Source organism: Pyrus communis, chromosome 11 (genome assembly GCF_963583255.1).
Source record: "Pyrus communis chromosome 11, drPyrComm1.1, whole genome shotgun sequence".
Lineage (NCBI taxonomy): Eukaryota > Viridiplantae > Streptophyta > Magnoliopsida > Rosales > Rosaceae > Pyrus > Pyrus communis.
Genome location: NC_084813.1, coordinates 10,529,107 through 10,548,019, shown reverse-complemented (window position 1 = coordinate 10,548,019; position 18,913 = coordinate 10,529,107). Strand labels below are relative to the sequence as shown.

At 35.5% G+C, this 18,913-nt stretch overlaps 1 protein-coding gene across 1 annotated transcript; it reads right to left on the bottom strand.

The window, feature by feature from the left end:
- Positions 1–1,495: 1,495 nt before the first annotated feature.
- LOC137708289 (membrane-associated protein VIPP1, chloroplastic-like) lies at positions 1,496–15,262 on the bottom strand. Its single transcript, XM_068447333.1, has 11 exons — positions 15,040–15,262; positions 12,942–13,066; positions 12,723–12,833; positions 7,704–7,768; positions 7,541–7,622; positions 7,244–7,318; positions 7,052–7,122; positions 6,812–6,894; positions 4,957–5,021; positions 2,171–2,245; positions 1,496–1,745 (listed from the first exon to the last, which is right to left on the bottom strand). The coding sequence occupies exons 1-11, from the start codon at positions 15,176–15,178 to the stop codon at positions 1,629–1,631; spliced, it is 1,008 nt and encodes a 335-aa protein (XP_068303434.1). The 5' UTR covers positions 15,179–15,262; the 3' UTR covers positions 1,496–1,628.
- Positions 15,263–18,913: the final 3,651 nt, after the last annotated feature.

The following is an 18,913-nucleotide window of genomic DNA, read 5'->3' as shown; positions in this document are numbered from 1 at the left end:
TAAGAAAGAAAAAGGAGGGTTTTAACTGGTGGGGGTTTGGCGGTTACTTCTCGATCACTTTTTTCAATTAATCATACCGAATAAGCTACATAATATGTATAGAAACACTTCTTCCTTTACTCACTTTTTTCAATTAATCATAAACCCAATAAGCTAATATGTATAGAAATCCTTCTTCCTTTACTCAGCTATTTTAATTTCCTAAGCTATAAGAGATTGCCATTTTCATTTGTCCCAAGGTCAACATCTTTATAACTCGGATGTCAACATCTTTGTGACTTTGACATATAAGATGTCAGAAGCCCTCTTTTCAGATCAATATTTCTATCTGCCACCTCCACCCCTTCGTCTTTCCGAGGGAGGTGGACTGGGGTGGGGTTTGTGTTTCACGTTTTCATCTTGTACCCAAATATTTTTTTGGGTTTTATGTTAATATTCTGAAACTGTTAAACAATTATTATATTTCATGTTTAACAAATGGCAAGTTTTAAGTGAGTAATAATGCCACTCACTAAAATCCTATGGTAAATCGACTACCACACAAGTTTTTCTCGAATAAATGAGATAAGACGTGTGCAAAAATCATTTCCCTATGTAAATTGGGTTTAAAGCAATCCAGATATCAACAAGAAGTGGTAATTTGAGGCAACCTAGAATGGTAATAAATGTTGACTAGAATATGTTAGAATTTTAAATTAAATAATAATTAAGGGGCAACATAAATCGAAAGATACACACACACCTCTTATTTCCTCTCAAACCTTGTTAAGTTCTAGATTTTACATACATGAATCAAAGAATAATTAAACAATATAAATAAGCAAGAGTGAGCAAAATGAAAAACAAGTATTCGTGAAAATCATTTTCCTGAGCTATATAAGCCCTTAAATAATTTTGAGCTTGAAAAACACAACACAACACTTAACCCTAAACCAGTTTAGATGAAATTTAACATCTCCATCCATGAAGCACTCTGGTTTCTCATAGATCTCAAAAGACTTGGGATTCGTTTGGAAGAGTTTTTAAAATGACCGAACACTCTTTTAGCAAAAATGTTTTTGGGTTCTAAAAGCACTTACAGTGCTTCCTGCAAAAAGCATTTTAAGTACTTGCAGTAAGCACTTTAAGTGCCTTTTCCATGATTCACTTACATTTTTACTAAAGATTTGTTCCAAAATAAATTTCACCAGAAGTGCCTTAAGCATTTCAAAAGCACTTCCAAACAAACTCTTACAAATTAAAGTCTGACTATTATCATTGATCAGAAAACAACTAGAATTAAAGGCTTACAAATTAAAGTTAAAACCCCCCATAAATCTCACAAGACCATGAGATGATGAGATGATGAGATGAGCCTAGCAAACACAAAAGACACGCATTTAATCCATAACCTGTACATTAACAGGTTGTTCCACCTGCATTATCCAGAAAACTGGCTTTGCTGCAGCAGAGTTGAATTACAAGAGCATGAAAACAGCACATACTGTGACAATGAAGTTCGATCTCTAGCTATACAGCGTTAATCTTTCGTCATTTCTGCCTATATAAATGCTAACCAGTTCTCAAAGTAAAACCAACTTCATATTTGTGTTTAAAGAATTCCAATATTGGTACCTGCAGAGAAAATCTTAGAAGTCCTTGGCTTTTCTTCTCAACTCATTAAGCTCCATCTCAATTTCAGAATCTCGAAATGGATATGCCTTGTTACTGGGAGCGGCTGTTCTTCCAGGCGGGAGCTCTCCTTTCTGTAGGATAGAGGGAAAAAACGTCAACAAACCTAGCAGTTGAGAGGCCATTAGGACACATGGTTGGAATTCATCTCGTTATGAATTTTTCAACAAAGGGAACAATGAACAGCAATGAGTGGAGGAGCATTAGATTATGGACAAAGCCGTTTCCGATTATTTATTCTCCATTTTGGTACCAAACAACACAATAAACGAAAGAACCACCATAGCAACCCAGATAAATAGACCGCACGATTCCTCTTAATGCTTCTTTGGTCAACCCAATTGAGTATGATGGAATTACAAGAAAATTAGACACCTAAAATGTAACAAATAATGGGGTAGAAACCTTAAGGTTAAGAATCTAGTTCACGGGAATATATCAGCGGAAACTTGGATGCACGATCTCGTGAATATATAAATGTCCTGGTCAATAACCATACCTTTGAACTACCAGATAATTCTTTCTTCAAGTTTGCAAGATCATCGTCAACTGAAGAACCCTCTAGCAACGCAAACTGCAATTTTGGTGTAGGTTAGGAAATGGTAAGAAATCAATTTTCAGAAGGGAAAAAAATCAAAAGCATGAATAAATAATATCCTCAGTATTATCCCTTAGGCAGATATAGTATGTGCGCAAAATAATCATCTTAAATTATCACTTCAAAATGGGTAAGTTTCTTTGCTGGGAAAGAAGCTCATTTCCATATAGATTATATAGTTAAGGTACAATTGGAATAATGTAGCTGGTTTGCAGAACATTTGTCAAACATGAGGATCCAATCCTTCTATGTTTACATTTACAAACAAGAGCTGAAGAAATATACAATCAACATCGAATCAACGATTCAAATTTTGAATTGTCCAATGGAAACTATCAATCTTTAATTTCTATTGGCAATTAGTTGTACTCAGCTTCTATATCAAGAACTACTGGTAGACGTTTGGAAAAGTTAAAAAACAAAGAACCAATTAATCCTCTTTTCTAAGATCATTTATGATATGTTATAGTTTATAACTGTGTTCTCATGGGTATCTACGTGAATAAAACTTCCTAGCTAATGTGTGTGAATCCATGTGGGTACATGTACGTGTAATTGAAAGAGTTAACAGGATCTGGATAAAAATGGAATCAGCAAAACAAGCTGGAAAGAGTCCTGATGTAATCTCCCATTAGTGTCCCTCCCAGTTCTCTCGTAATGCCAAACATCCCACTTTCCAACAACGCATCGCTATTGCTACATTACTACTGCCAGGCCAGAGAGATCATGCATACATCCCAATTAAATTAAGTGAGACGCTATCCATGTTCCCCTTATTGCAGAAACACTACAACATTGTCAATTGTGTCCCAAGAATGAGCAATGTAGATTCACAATAGAAACATTTACAAGCCAAACATCGTAAATCTTCCACTTTGGTTTGACCATTGACGTTGATTCACAAGCATATATCAATCAAACTCCTCATACTTTTGTTGTCAAGGAACTGTACAGGATGCCACTTATAAACGCCATATAATATATAGTGGTTCCCATGGGGGCCACGTTCTCTGGGTAGTTCAACAGGATTTCTCTTTTGCAAATGTTTAAATTGTGCATGACTTACCTAACCATTAGATGCAATTGACTACTTAGATTTCAAAATGCAATTTACAATGGAGAAGAAACCACTGCTCTCTACTGGCAGTCCCACTGCATTCTCCACTCTACTCTACTCTGCTGCAAAGCGACATCTCTCCGAGGTTTTTAAGTTGACCTCTAGGAGAGACAATGAGAAGACCATGCCATTACCAATATAGATCCAAACAAAATTTTGGTTTCTTCTTGAAAAACACTACAAAACCCACTTTCCATTCTATATATCTGAACATCTTTCTGCTGAGCATGCACAAAAAACAATGGAGACCAAAACTCTGACCAACAATGGCCAAAACTTAGGTCCTGAACCAAAATCAACCCCAAAGTCCTAGCAAGTTCACCCACAATATCCAAGAACACCACCTTATTACGATTGATAATAACTGTTCCAACCGTTAATGTCAGTGCACCTTCATGCCATTGTCCTTTACACACTAATGAGTTCTCCGTAGTTAGATCAATGAAGTTAATGGACTGTGGCCTTCTCATTTTTGTGTGGTTTGATACATCTTTTTGAACATAAAAAGCGAAAAAAAAAAACAAATAAAGAAGAATAACTTAATCACCTCTCTAAAGTTTATTATTATTATTATTATTATTATTATTATTATTATTATTATTCCTTCAATCTTTGGCAACTCTCATCTGGATTTGAAAATTTATTCTAGTTTCTAGGTTCATAATCAAAACAAACAAGAGGGAGAATTTAGAGGAATGGGAAGGTTGCATAAAATTCAAAATTTTCATCTTCATTTAATGGCTAAAACGGACATCAAAAAGTCGAACACCTTTTAGACATGGACAATTAAGAAAACCCCAATAGCCCAAACGTTTAAACTAATGGCTAAGAGAGGCAACACTCTAAACTAAAGTCGCACTTTTAACAACTTCCTTACCAGTTAATTCTCATGTACAGCCAAACCAAGCACAAGCATAATACAAGAGACTTTGGAAAACAGAAGAAAACAAAGGTTTTATCCCATGATAATGACCTAATTCATCCCGTAACCATATAGAAAATGGCCCAGACAAATATATGAACTTAATAAACTGACAAGCCTTCCATTTAAAGAATATCAGCCAAACGAAAATCATTGTAATTTTGTCTATCAACACTTGAATGGTAATGCCAACTGCAAAAGTTTCGAACAATTGCTTTGAGCACTCTCAACTTAAATTTAGCAAACGTCTAAACATTAGTATGTAGGGTATGCATGACATCCATGTTACTTTAGTATGTAATTATGCATTTAAGTCCATGAAGAAATTACAACCACCAAATAATACAGGTAAATAGTATGTAGGATATGTAGGGTATTCAAGTTACTCAGTGTGCATTTACGTCCGTAAAGAAATTCCAACCACTAATAAGATGGGTGCTCTACTAAAATGACAGAAATTTTGCCACTGCTTAAAACAGTTCATTGAGCTCATTCTTTGACTTGTTTCCACATCATATTTTTGAACTATGTTCTGGATTTTATCCTCCCTTCCTCCCCTGTTCTTATCAATTTGAAGATCATATAGAGTTGTAGAAACACAAGATCTAACATGGCATGGTGCCTAAATAAGCAAGATAAAAGTGTTACCTTTCCTTCCAGATCATCTGTAGTTAACTGACCAAGAGCTTCTGCTTGGGATTCCATTGCTAAGACTATTCAGATGAAAAAGGAATAGATTAATTAATATACTTGATAAAAATCCATATAAATTAATGTGTGTGTGTGTGTGTGTGTGTGTGTGTGAGATCAAAGATAGACAATCAACATGTACTGTGCGCTACAATGTGACTAGAAGTCAATCAACTTTTTACAACGGAAATTATATACAGAAAACATCCATAATGACAGGAACATGGCTGATAATCAGGAAGGATACTCCTTCATTTAATTAATTAACTAAATCAAAAGTGCTGATAGCTGAAAATGATTTTACTCACATATTCGTGGTTTTCTTTGTATACTAACAACAGAAAAAAGATGTGCTAAAACTGACTATCAAGAAAATCATTTTCTAGGTGGAAGCAGCAAGGCCGCAATGCAATTACAGTAACAGAAATTCTTGCACTGTAGAGGGTAGAAATAAGCACCCTTGGTAAATGCAAAAAGACAAATGAAATGGATCAAAAGGGATTGGCAAATTGGGAAGAGCAAAACTCTCAGAATTTAGAACAGTGCTACTACTGGTGAAAGAACAAACATAGGCCAGGATCAGAAGGATCGTAATCACATACAAATACCAGGCCGATTTCTTTTTCTGTTTACAAATATTAGGCAAAGTTCACACCATCGTCCAACTTCACTTCATCCCAATTTTGAAGGAAGAGATGAACAATCTCTAGTTCTTACATTCAATCAGACTTTGTACCTCTGGACAACTCCTGTTGATGACAAAGTCTGATTTCGTCTCTAATCTTACATATTTACCAGGAAACATACATCTAACATGCTCAATCAGGAGACTGGGAGGCTGTAAAATATACGAAACAATGATTTTTTTCTAAAATCCAAACAATCTTTTGGTACTTGTAAGTTGTAATACTGATTAGCAACCAGGAAATTCTTTGTATGAATGTGTGTTGTGAATATCTCGTTTACGAATGGAAAAAATAGAACAAACTCGAAATCAAAAACAAAATAATCAAATAAATAACACCAAAAATTTACATGGGGCAGCAACAACTAATTTTCACTGTGTCAATAATGAGTACAACAAATAACCTTGCCAAGCCTCTAGGATTAAGACTTGACAAAAGAACAAGAACAAGAAATACGCTTTATCTCTTTTCTTCTCTCTCACACACACTTTGTCCTCACAATATTCTCTAACTCTTAACTCCTAGAGTGGTATCCAACTGATTGTTTTGCTCCAATTCAAAACTAGTGCAATAGCTCCTTTATATAGACATAATAAAGGTCTTCTTCAATAAGGATTACTAATCCTAATTGAAAATCTAGTTACGAATCCTTCTCCAATTGAGAAACCAACTCCAGTTGAGAAAACAACTCCAATTGGGTAAAAAATTTAATCCTCCAAGACTATAATTCCTAATAGACTTATGACAACTCATCATGGGCTGTCAAAACCCAACAATGCAAATGATCAACTATTTTAAATTTGACATATCACATGCTTACCAATCAGGGATTGGGCACATGAACGCTGAGCACATATAAAAGTACAATGTGATGAACTTTCTCTCAATATATTTTAAGCAGACTGTACCCTCAAATATTTAAGTCAACTAGAGTCCAGAAAGGAATTCCATACGCAAATCAGTTCATTTTGAAATTATATTTTTCTGATTTAGCAGCCATTTTAGAGCTGGTTGACTTTGGGCATCCAAAGATTTCCTCGGGCGAAACGAAGATCAGCATCAAATGGAAATGCAGAATGGAGCTTCAATAAATCATAAACTATTTCCATAATTGACAGCTGCCTCACCTTTCTCTTCCATCTTATCAAAAGCTGAAAGAGCACTACTTGTATTGACATTCCCCACCATCTCACTCACTTTAGTTGCAGTCCTGAAGCAACAGCATAGCAGCAATTACAAGCAACGCTAAGGGGATACCAGACTCTATTGACCCAGAAATTGAACTGAATTTAATTAAATAAATAAATAAAACAAAGAGATAATAGACTTGGTAAGAAAGGAAAGTGAGAATGATCGAATAAACTAACTTTGCAGACTGAGCACGTGCTTTGAGGGTATCTTTTTTCGACCTTGCCTCCTGTATCTTGCTCTCTAAAAGCTACACAAAATAGATTTCATAGAATAATTGATGGATTTTTCTACACAAAAAGTCAAAACAAATGTAATTTAGGTAGTCATTGATGACCTCACTATGAGCAAAATAATTTAAATTCGCTTACCCGTGTATTAGACACAAGATTATCAACAACAGCTTTTTGTTGATCAAGTTGAGATTTCAAAGTATTAGCATTATCCTGAAAACATACAAGGACAATAATGCAATGAAACTTTGGCAGCCTCACGATGAGAGAAAACTAGCTTGTGAATAACAAGGTAATTTTTTAATTGATGGCGTGAGCTCAATTTTCCTAAACACACCAAATAGAAGTTTTCCTCAATAATGATACACATTTCTCAAAACTAGAAATACTAATATAAAATAACCAAAAAAAAAAGTAGAAGCATAATAAACTTACAGCAAAAGATTTACGCCTCTTCAGAGCTTCACGTGCAAGATCCTCCTCTCCTTTTTGAAGAGCTAATTGTGCTTTGCGGTACCTATAGTAACATACACCAGGATTTTAACAATTACTTGCCGCTTTATTTGAGACAATAAGATATCAACCCGATCCACATTACCAGTCCTCAGAAGCTTGTGCAGCAGCTTTGTACTTATTCTCCATCCGCTTTTGAGATGCCAACACCTTCACATGAGAAAGAGGAAAAGACAAAGAATAGGCATGATCAATGCTAGATGAACATTAAAGCGTAAAATCGAGACCATTTAAAAAATTAAACACAAGCAATGTATTAGGGAGAATGACAAGTCATCCAATACAGTTACTGTTAAATAGTTTGTTAAAGCTAAATGTAATTAGTTCTGTTAGTAACTGTAATTAGTTAAGGTAGGTATTCTTGTAACTAGTCTAAGGCAGCAAAGGCTATATATATTCACATCTGTGTAACTGATTTATTCATTCAATACAATTGGAAAACTTACAGAGGAAGTTTTTCTGTTTCTAAATGGTATCTCGCCATTCTACTTCATAGCACCGACCTTCTCTTCCGCTCGTCAAATCGATCGATTCTTGATCGATTCTTGCTTTCTTCTCTCTGATTCTTCGATTTTTCATCTCCGATCTCTCTTGAATCTTGATCTCTGCAAGATATGGCTGCTCAATTTTAATTGCCACCAACTGGATCGTCTTCTCCGATCATCTCCCCTTCAGTCCAAAACACTAATTCTTCTTCTAATCCAAGTCCTCTGAATTCGTATACCTCTCTTACGATTCACAACATCGGCAGTATGGTGCCGATCAAGCTGAAAAGATCCAACTATCTGCCATGGCGAGCACTGTTTGCTCCAATTTTCAGGCAATACAAACTTCTTGGTATCATTGATGGCACTAAGATTTGTCCTTTGCCATTCTTGCCTGATCGCTCGATGAACCCTGCCTTCGAGGATTGGTATGAAAAAGGATCTAAATCTCTTGATCTAGCTTAATTCTACCTTATCAAAAGAGATCATTCCGTTCAAGGTTGGGGTTTCCTCTTCTCGCGAGCTCTGGGTGAAGCTTGAACAGCACTTTGGTGGAGTTTCGGAGGCTCACATTCACCAATTGCGATCGTGACTTCAATCAATTCAGAAAGGATCTCAGTCCATCTCTGAGTATCTTCAACAAATCAAGGAAATTGCTGATTCCTTGCAAGCTGTTGGTGCTTCAGTGTCCGATCGTGACCTAATTGTTGCCACACTACATGGATTGCCTGATGAATTCGAGTCCTTTATTGATTCCATCATGTTGCGGTTATCTTCTACATCCCTTGATGAACTCCATGGTCTCTTACTCACCAAAGAGTTGTCTATGGCTCGCCGCAAGACTGTTATTTCCTCCTCTGCAACTGAGCCCTTTTAAGCCTTCTCAGTGCAATCTCAGCCTCCCCTGCTTCCTACTCCATCTGCTTTTGCTGCTCGGAACCAACCACTTCATTCTGCTTCTCGGTTTAACTCAAATCGTGGTAAGCCACCTCGAGGTAATTTCTCCTCAAATCGCAGCAATCGCAATTTTCATAATAATCGTGGTACTTTCACCAACAATCGTGGAAATTGAAATTATCAAGGCTCTCGCAATTATCAAGGTTCTTCCACTTTCAAAGTTCCTCGTCAGATCTGTGGTTCTACCAGTCATGAGGCAATTGACTGCTTTGATCGTATGAATCCGGACATTTGTGGTCGAATTCCTCCAGCCAAACTTGCTGCTATGTGCGTGCATCATTCAGCCAAACCCTCTTAACCTTGGTTAATTGATTATGGCGCCACTTCCCACATCACCAATGATGTAGCCAATATTTCTTCTCCTACTCCCTACACTGGAGAGGACAAAGTGTACATCGGAGATGGTAAAGGATTATCTATCTATAATATTGGTTCATCATCTCTGCACACTCCTCATAATTCCTTTAAGCTGAGAAATGTTTTACATGTTCCTTTCATGAAACATATCTTTGTCTGCTTATCAATTTCTTAAGGATAATAATTGTTTAGTGACTCTTGACCCTTAGAGATCCACTGTCAAGGATCGCATTTCGGGGAAGATGCTTTTACAAGGACCTGTTAGGGATGGTTTTTTCCATTGAAGTCCAAGTTCGATGTATTTTCTACATTTGTTACTTTCAAAAACTATGTAGAAAACTTCAGTGGAAATAAAATCAAGATTCTACGTTCAGATTCAGGAGGTGAATTCACTAGTCACTCTCTTGCTTCATTTCTTAGTGCACATGGTATATTTCATCAGTTTAGTTGTCCACATACTCCTGAACAAAATGGCTGTGCAGAGAGAAAGCACAGACATCTTGTTAAGACAGCTCGAACATTACTTGTTGCCTCTCATGTTCCTCAAGTTTTCTGGGTTGAAGCATTCTCCACTACAATATAGCTTATCGATAGACTTCCTATTTCTGGTCTTACAAAGTCACCTTGGGAACTTCTCTTCAAACCAAATTACTCTAAACTAAAAGTCTTTGGCTGTCAATGTTATCCACGGCTTAAACCTTACATTCACAGCAAATTGGATGGTAAAAGCAAAAGTTGTATGTTTTTGGGATATAGTCTTCAACATAAAGGCTATAGGTGTCTTGATCCCATGACAAATAGAATCTACATATCAAGACATGTTGTCTTTGATGAAAAATCTTATCCATTTAAGTCACTGCAGCTCCACAGTTCCAATTCAGAGAATTCATCTTCAGAATATTCTCCATCTTTGGACCTCCACTTCAGCAAACACTTCTCAAGTTCTCCTACATCTAGTAACTCTTCAGAACCACAGTGTACTTATGTACCTAATCCTATCACTCAGATCTCAACTTCAACTGAGAATCCTTCATGCAATCAGTCAGTGGATAATTCTCACAGTTCTTCCAGTTTTGTCTCTCTCAGAATCCTCTCTAGTGCCTATTCAGACAAGTCATCCACCTATTTCTGGGAATACACATCCTATGATTACAAGATCTAAGGCTGGAATATACAAGTCTAGAGCTTATGCAGCAACGAAACATCCACTTCCAGTTGATCTTGAATTTGTTCCCAGTACTTATTTGCAAGCACCAAACCATGCTCACTGGAGAGCTGTAATGCAGGCTGAATATAATGCTTTAATAACCACAGGCACTTGGTCTTTTGTTCCATCTCATCCTTCTCAAAATGTAGTTGGTTGTAAATGGGTGTTCCGAGTCAAGAAAAATCTTGATGGAACCATTGACAGACACAAAGCCCGCTTGGTGGCAAAGGGCTTTCATTAGCAAGAAGGAGTTGATTTTCAAGAAACCTTCAATCCTGTTGTTAAACCAGTTACCATTCGGATTCTCCTTACACTTGATGTCCAATATAATTGGTTTTTGAACCAATTAGACATTAGCAATGCATTTCTTCATGGAGATTTAAAGGAGGATGTTTACATGCAACAACCTCCTGGTTTTATTGATCCTAACTCTCCCAGTTTTGTTTGCAAGCTGAAGAAATCCTTATATGGTCTTAACAACCTCCTCGAGCTTGGTTTGATAAATTGTTTCAAGCCCTTCGTACACTTGGGTTTCACCAATCCCAATCTGATGCTTCTTTGTTTGTCCTTAATGGACCTCAGTTGGTCATTGTCCTTGTTTATGTGGATGATATCATAGTCACTAGACCCAACCCAACTCTCAACTTTGTCAACAGTTTATACAACAACTTAGCACTCAGTTTCCAGTGAAAGATCTCGGTCCTTTACGCTATTTCTTGGGATTGAAAATACACCGATCTAACAAAGGACTCTTTCTACATCAGACCAAGTACTTGCTTGATCTCCTTAAGAAAACAAATATGGAGAGTGCAAAACCTTGTTGCATTCCTCTCGGTTCTAAGAAACTGGATCACAGTGGGCCTCTCTTATCAAATCTCACTGAATATCGCTCTATAGTTGGTGGGTTACAATATCTCACTTGGACTCGACCGGATCTTGCATTTGCTGTCAATCAGATGTCAATTTATGCATGCTCCAAGAGAACAACATCTTCAAGTAGCAAAAAAGGTCCTCAGATTTCTTAAGGGTTCTATTTCCCATGGTTTATGGTTCACTAAAGGTCCTATCAATCTTTCAGCATACTCTGATGCTGATTGGACTGGCTGCACATTTGATAGGCGGTCCACCAGTGGATATTGTGTATTTCTTGGCTCTAATCTCATCAGTTGGAGTGCAAAGAAACAAAGCACTATTGCTCGTTTCTCTACAGAAGCTGAATATCGTTCTTTAGCACATACTGCTGCAGAACTCACTTGGGTCTGCAAAATTCTCAAAGATCTTCATTTCCCTGTACCTACACTGCCTACACTATGGTGTGATAATATCTAAGCAATCTCTTTAGCATCTAATCCTATTTTTCATGCTCGAACCAAGTATGTTGAGATTGACTATCACTACATCCGGGAGTTGGTACTAGCAAATCTCATCAAAGTCCACTATGTTTACAATGAAGACCAATTGGCTGATCTCCACACCAAATCTTTGTCTAAAAGCAGATTCTCTTACCTGTGTTCCAAGCTTCCAATTGGAATCCTCTCTGATTCCTCCTTTAGCTTGAGGGGGTGTATTAGGGAGAATGACAAGTCATCCAATATAGTTACTGTTAAATAGTTTGTTAAAGCTAAATGTAATTAGTTCTGTTAGTAACTGTAATTAGTTAAGGTAGTTGAGGGTATTCTTGAAACTAGCCTAAGGCAGCTAAGGCTATATATATTCACATCTGTGTAACTGATTTATTCATTCAATACAATTGGAAAACTTACAGAGGAAGTTTTCTGTTTCTATACAATGTATAAAAGAGAAAATTATGAGATATCCAAAGTATATCTAAAGCTAACCCAGTAGCTATTCATGGATGATATACTTGCCGTTTCAGTTTGTCATCTACAACAAAATAGGAAAGATGAAAACTGAAAGACATAAGAACGAAGGCAAAAGAAAAGGTGCAAAAATCTTCAGAGAACGTGAGGCAATTATAAACTATTGTAGAAGAAAAGAAAAACGAGTCGATCATGAGACTTTTTGAAAACAATTGCATTAAGAAGAAGAAATAAAAAACAAAGAAAAGAAGTAAAAGTTTTGGGAACATGAGGCTTACTTGTGCTGTGGCCTGACGCATCTTTGTCAAATCATCATTCATTTCAAGAACTGCTTGCTCTAAGATTTTCTCAGGATCTTCAAAGGTACTTACTAATGCATTTGCATATGACTGCAATTAAAAGAATTAATGTAAGAAGAAAAAGGTACAATCAGTTATAATAAGACCATCACATTAGTATTTATTATGTGAATACAGTAATCATTCATAAGATATCACCTTGACAACTCTAGCAAACCGGTCAAATAGGTTCATACGAGCACCAAGAGCCCCCCCACGTTGTCTAGAATAACGTGGTCGACTGGAAGGAGAAACCCTAATCACTTCAACTTTTAGAGCCCCAACTGAAAATAAAACAAATGTAAGCCAAGATCTAATACCTATTTTTAGGTAATTTGCAAGTTTAGTAGAACAGATACTAGAACAAAAACAAAACCTAAAAGATTAGAGTTCAAGGTTATTGCAAAACTCCACAACAGGGTGTGCAAAATGCATTGCTTACAGACCTTAATTGTTGTCCACCTTTTACTTCTATACATAAGTAATGTTTATATCATTAACTCATAGTATGCAATTCATGTATCTTGTTGCACACAACAAACAGGAATTCACCAAGAGAAACACATCCTCAATGACAACAGACATACATAAACCCAACAATAAGGTTCAATGGGATAACAGAAATTTAGTCAATTGTACTTGCATCTACATGTAATTTTTTTTACTTGCTTTTAGGTTAATAAAACTTGTGGATTAAGAATGAATTTGAAATCAATAAAAAGTAAGACTTTAAACCTAGCATATTCTTAGACTTCGTCAAGCTGTTCACAGTAGAGAGAGACATAATCATATCCAAATGCAAGCTAGCAGATTTAATTGGACAAAAGACATTTTTTCTAGAATCACATGTTAAGATTTTGGCAAATAGGACCTTGTTTGACTCAGAGATTTGCAGCAGTAGTGTTTTCCTTTGTAAATAGTTTTTTCTTATGCTATCTGAAATACGCCATAATGGATTTCAAAGAACCTTACATCCTTTTTGAAGAGATAGAATGTTATATCCTTTAATATCATTCTCATTTGACTTGAAGAAATGTAATTGTTTTTCTATAAGATAAATAAATTATGTACACGTTCTTTGAGCTTGACCATAAATTAAAAAATATATCTCCTTTACATTTATGTTGGGGAATTGTTATAGCACTTCAGAATAGTCATTTTGCACTCCTCCCACCCTCATCTTTTTCACTATAGAGAAATGCAGGAAGGTTTTTTTTTTTTTTTTTTTTTTTTGGTGCCAGTAACAGCTCCCTTTTAAGCTAATCCCTAGTGGATAAAGGTTAGTTCCAAAATTTTGGAGATATCTTGTTAAAATAAACTACTTTTCAGATGTTTCCATGACAATGGTGTAGCTAATAAAATGTTTACTTTACTATGAAAGAAGCGCACAAATACATGCCTGCTTGTACTTTCTTATCAGAATTAGCTACTTCATGTCGTCATCAAATCCCACGCGTTGAAGACTTGACGAGAAATTGAGATAGAGCAAGAATAACTATGTCATCCTCATATCGTTCTTGCATGAGTCTCAATTGAGAATTTCTAACCAGCTCCTTTTTAAGACAGAAATTTCTAAACAGTTGAAGCTAACGCTTTCCCAATGTCCCAATGCAAGGAGTACCAGGTGAGACTAAATGAAGTAGCAATTGACACTTCATGAAAAGAACATACTGTATAAAGAACTGGAAGCCAAATATAGAATGGGCCCAATTGGAAATGCTTCTCTAGAGAGCACTTCTTTTCATAAGAGCTTCAATTAGAATAACTTCGAAATATATAATCAAATGAAGTGCTTCCGGAAAATAAATAAATAAAAAGGCACCTAGATGCTTCTTCTTGCTTTTCTCTGCCACACATGGTCATAAGCGCTTTTGGTTATCAGGAAAACGCTTTCAGCTATTCTAAAATAACTTCCAAACAGGCCCAAAGCAAATACCAAACGCAATTGTCTTCTCAAAATCTAATTATCTCCCCTATTTCCCCACTACAAGTTCAAGATAGAACCTTTGAAAACAGAAACTCAATTCTCCATGAAATGTTTCCCCATTCCCCACTGAAAGCCAACCTTTAGAAGCAAAGAAAACCCACTCCCCACTAAGCTCAATACAACTATTTGGATTCCCAACCAACCAATAAACAAGTCTCAAAGCATTCAAAGCAAGGTGAAAAACAGAGCAAACGTGCAGATATGGAAGTCTAATTGAAAATCTAAAAGATACCCATTCACTGAAAACTTGAGTAATCAAAAGGCACACACCTCCGCCATTGAAGAAGGAAGTCGTGAGAGGTTTTCTGACCATGGAGAGACTGTTGGAGCTTGAAGAAGAAGCTAGGAACGAAGAGGCAGGCGTCGACGCCATGGTCAATCCTGTAAATATCTGCGATTTTGTGGCCATTCTGAGGGAGAAGTCAGTTGAAATGCTGCAAAATTTTATAGATAGGATTCAACAAGATGATGATCACTTCTCCCCCTTTCTCAATCACCACTTTTATTTTCTCAATTCTTTTCGGCCTTGTGATTTTCCTGCGAGTTGGGCGGTTTGGGCCGTTACATATAACCCGCAAATGGTTCCCGTTGTTTTCTTCCGAACCAGGCCCGTCCAGTGAAGCCCATCTATCCGGTTTTGGTAACTTTTGCTTGGAAAATATTTTTGTACGATTTTTATCACAAATGATCTCTGAAATTGAATATCGATACATCTAGTCTCTGAAAATAGGGAAAAACTTTTGTTGGGCTTGGTTTGCCACTGGACTTTGTTGAATGACATTACAATCCATTCAAAACTCGGCATATGACGAATCTTAAATATAATCATTTATCATTCTTTTATATTCAAAACTATCATAATTATTTTTCCTGCTAATTAATATACACCTTGAGATGAATTGGTTCATATTTTTCTTCTTCTCCTTTTTCTCTCTCCTTTTCCTTCCCAAATGCACAAAAGAAGTTCTTATTAGCATCTCCACTAACTTGGTTAGTCACACATGATTTCATTTTTTATTCTTCAAAAATTGTGTTTTTGTTTTCATGAAATAATTGGTGCCAACTTCATAGTATTTCCTATGTGCTCATTTGTTTATCTTAGATTGTTTGTTCGCATCAATCTAGTTGAATTGATATATGCCGGAAATATCTTTTCATACATATTTTAAAACACTGAATTCGATATGGTAATGTTGAAGCGGTGACCATTATTCCATTGAGTGAGGATATTCAGAGTGTTCTATCTTTGAAGAGTGTTGCATAGGTGTTGTTGGAGAGGTTGAAAATAGATATTTATCAAGATGCTTGATGAAAGAATACTTAACTTAAATTGCTTTGAGATGAAAGAAGCAAATTCGGTAGTAACCTATCAATTAAAAAAAATTCAAAGATTAGACTAACATATTAATAAAAACTCATAATAAAGAACAACGAAAAAAACTATTGTATAAATATGTGGGTTATTCATATTAACATATTAACCCTAATATGTCTATATATATATATATATGTGTGTGTGTGTGTGTGTGTGTGTGTGTGTGTGGGTTATTCATGTCAAGTTAACATGATCAAATCAACTATTGTATAAATAATTAAAAAAACTTACAAATTATTGATTGTTCCTGGAGAAGGTTTTAGGGTGCAGAATATTTTTTATTTTTTTTTTTTTTTTGAAGAAAGAAGTAAGAGAAAAAATTGGGAGACAGAAAGAAGTGGGAGAGAGAAGAAAGTAAAGAGTTTGGCAAAACATATACTAGAGGGGATATTTTGGAAGAAAAAAGGGCAAAAGAAGTGAAAAAAATGAACCATTAGATTGATCTAATAGTGTATATTAATTAATAGGAAAAATAATTATGAGAATCTTAAATATAAAAGAAAGATAAATGGTAATATTTAAGATTTGCCACGTGGCAAATTTTGAATGGATTGGTAGTGTCATTTAACAAAGTCCAATGGCAGGCCAAGCCCTACATAAGTTTTTCTCATAATGTAGGGGCCTGAAATTTGTTTATTATTGTTGATTTATGCACATAATTTCTTTTTTAATTATTTGGTGAAATAAATAGATATGGGTCTTCAATAATTTATATTTATGGTATTATAATTTTATTATTTCACAATTAAATGACATCTTGCTCCTTTTGGTAAGTTATTGTGTAAGCTTTTTCGCATTGTATATTTTATTTACAAATAATGTTTGGTTTAATTTCGGAAAATTACACATAAAGTATAGTTTTAATGCTTAGTTTTATATTGAGACAACATTTTTTAAATATTTCAAGTAGGGACAAAAGTTAATATATGCCAAAGATGATTTCATTAGTTTTTGTTCTTTTTCTTGAGTGTAAACTACAAAATATCCTTTATACTAGTAAAGTCTTTTCACACTTTTATCTCCTTCATCCATTGTTTCTCTCACTTCTCTCCTAGTCACCATCATTACCTCCCTAGTTGTAGCTCCCTTGCCACCGCTAGCATTCTCTCTTACCAGACTGCGCTTTGTTAATGCTGATATTGCATAAACTGGCTCAGAATCAAATGCCCTAGTCAGCGCCTCCTTAATGGTGAATGTACATATTCTTTGAGGGCATAGTGTGTTTTCTGAATTGATTAGACTAGGGAGGAAGGCTTCGTCGACAAAAAGGGCTTTATGCACTGTCATTCCATTTGGTAGCAGAAGGGTTGGCTTGAATTAGACACAAATGGTGTTGGGAACAACATCAAATACTTAGTCAAAATCTATCAATGCTTGGAATGACAATCATTGTGGATATGCAAGTTGGGCATGGGTGATGAAAGTCTTACTGGACGCAAGATCATTAATACTTATGGTAGATGAGGAGCACACGGTCGTGGACCTAGTGGTGCAAATATTTATATATAATTAGTGTAGCCTTAGTAGTTTAGTTAGCATGAGAAAAGCATGAAGACAAAATGACAAAACCAATCGCAAATCTTCTTTTCGATTAAATATTAAATATTATCATTATTTTCTCAATGCATACATAATACCATTCAATTGCCTAAAGTGTTATGGAGGGGGAAGAAAGCTAAAAGTTTAATGACACAGTATGGTGGTGGTAGCAGTATTTTGGCTTGGAATAGAAATTAGATTTTTGTCATCAGCTCGACAAGATTTAAGGATCTCTCTTTGTTTACTATTTACCTAGATTAACGCAGTTGTGTTAACTCAATAATTATTTATTAGGGTCAAGTTATTTGAAACTGGTTTTGCAAAAATGATCGAGGACGGGTTGAACTGATTTTGTAAAAATGGTTGATGACAGGTTGAACTGATTTTTGTAAAAATCGTCGAAAAATGGGTTGAACTAATTCTGCAAAAATGGTCGAGGACGGTTTAAAATGCTTTTGCAAAAATGGTTGAGGACGGGTTGAACTGATTTTGTAAAAATGGTTGATGACAGGTTGAACTGATTCTGTAAAAATCGTCGAAAAATGGGTTGAATTGATTTTGCAAAAATGGTCGAGGACGATTTAAATTGCTTTTGCAAAAATGATCGAAGACGAGCTGAACTGATTCTGCAAACAGATTCTACATGTAGTTTTAAAACTGATTCTAGTGATAAAGGATACAAACAGATTCTACATATAATTTCAAAACTTATTCTGCAGAAATAGTTGATGATGGGTTAAGCTTATGACACATACTAATTTTGTTAGAGTTGTGATGATTGGGTTCTATCAGCAGGCCTAAAGGCTTAGGGGTATGACTGGTATTTTAAAACATTGTTTTCATGTTTATGGGTTGGGCTTTACTTCTTTTTATGTTTTAGTCTCTCCTTGATATGTTTAAAAACTAGTGGAGTTTCTTGAAAGATAGTGAAAGTTTTTGTCTCTATATATAAAGCTCCCTTTAATTTAGTGATAATATATGTTATGATTACACCATAGTTTGGATTTGGAAGGGGGTTTTCTCACCATTCTGATAATTCTGAGCTGAGTTAGTATTGGTCATATTTAGCGGTTGGCATTGAGTCATGTATAAGATTTTGGTTCAAAACATAATATATATATATATATATATATATATATGAGTATTTTTTAAATTTATATCCTTTTGAAGAAATGCAATACTTTTAAAATATCTCAAGATTCATAATTTATTTTTTTTCAATTCTCATTT

Coding starts and splice junctions, on each gene's coding strand:
- LOC137708289 (XM_068447333.1), bottom strand. CDS start 15,178: ATGGCCACAAAATCGCAGATATTTACAGGATTGACCATGGCGTCGACG. Junction 13,067..15,039: donor TTCCTTCTTCAATGGCGGAG/GTGTGTGCCTTT, acceptor TTTTATTTTCAG/TTGGGGCTCTAAAAGTTGAA. Junction 6,895..7,051: donor GCACGTGCTCAGTCTGCAAA/GTTAGTTTATTC, acceptor CTGTTGCTTCAG/GACTGCAACTAAAGTGAGTG.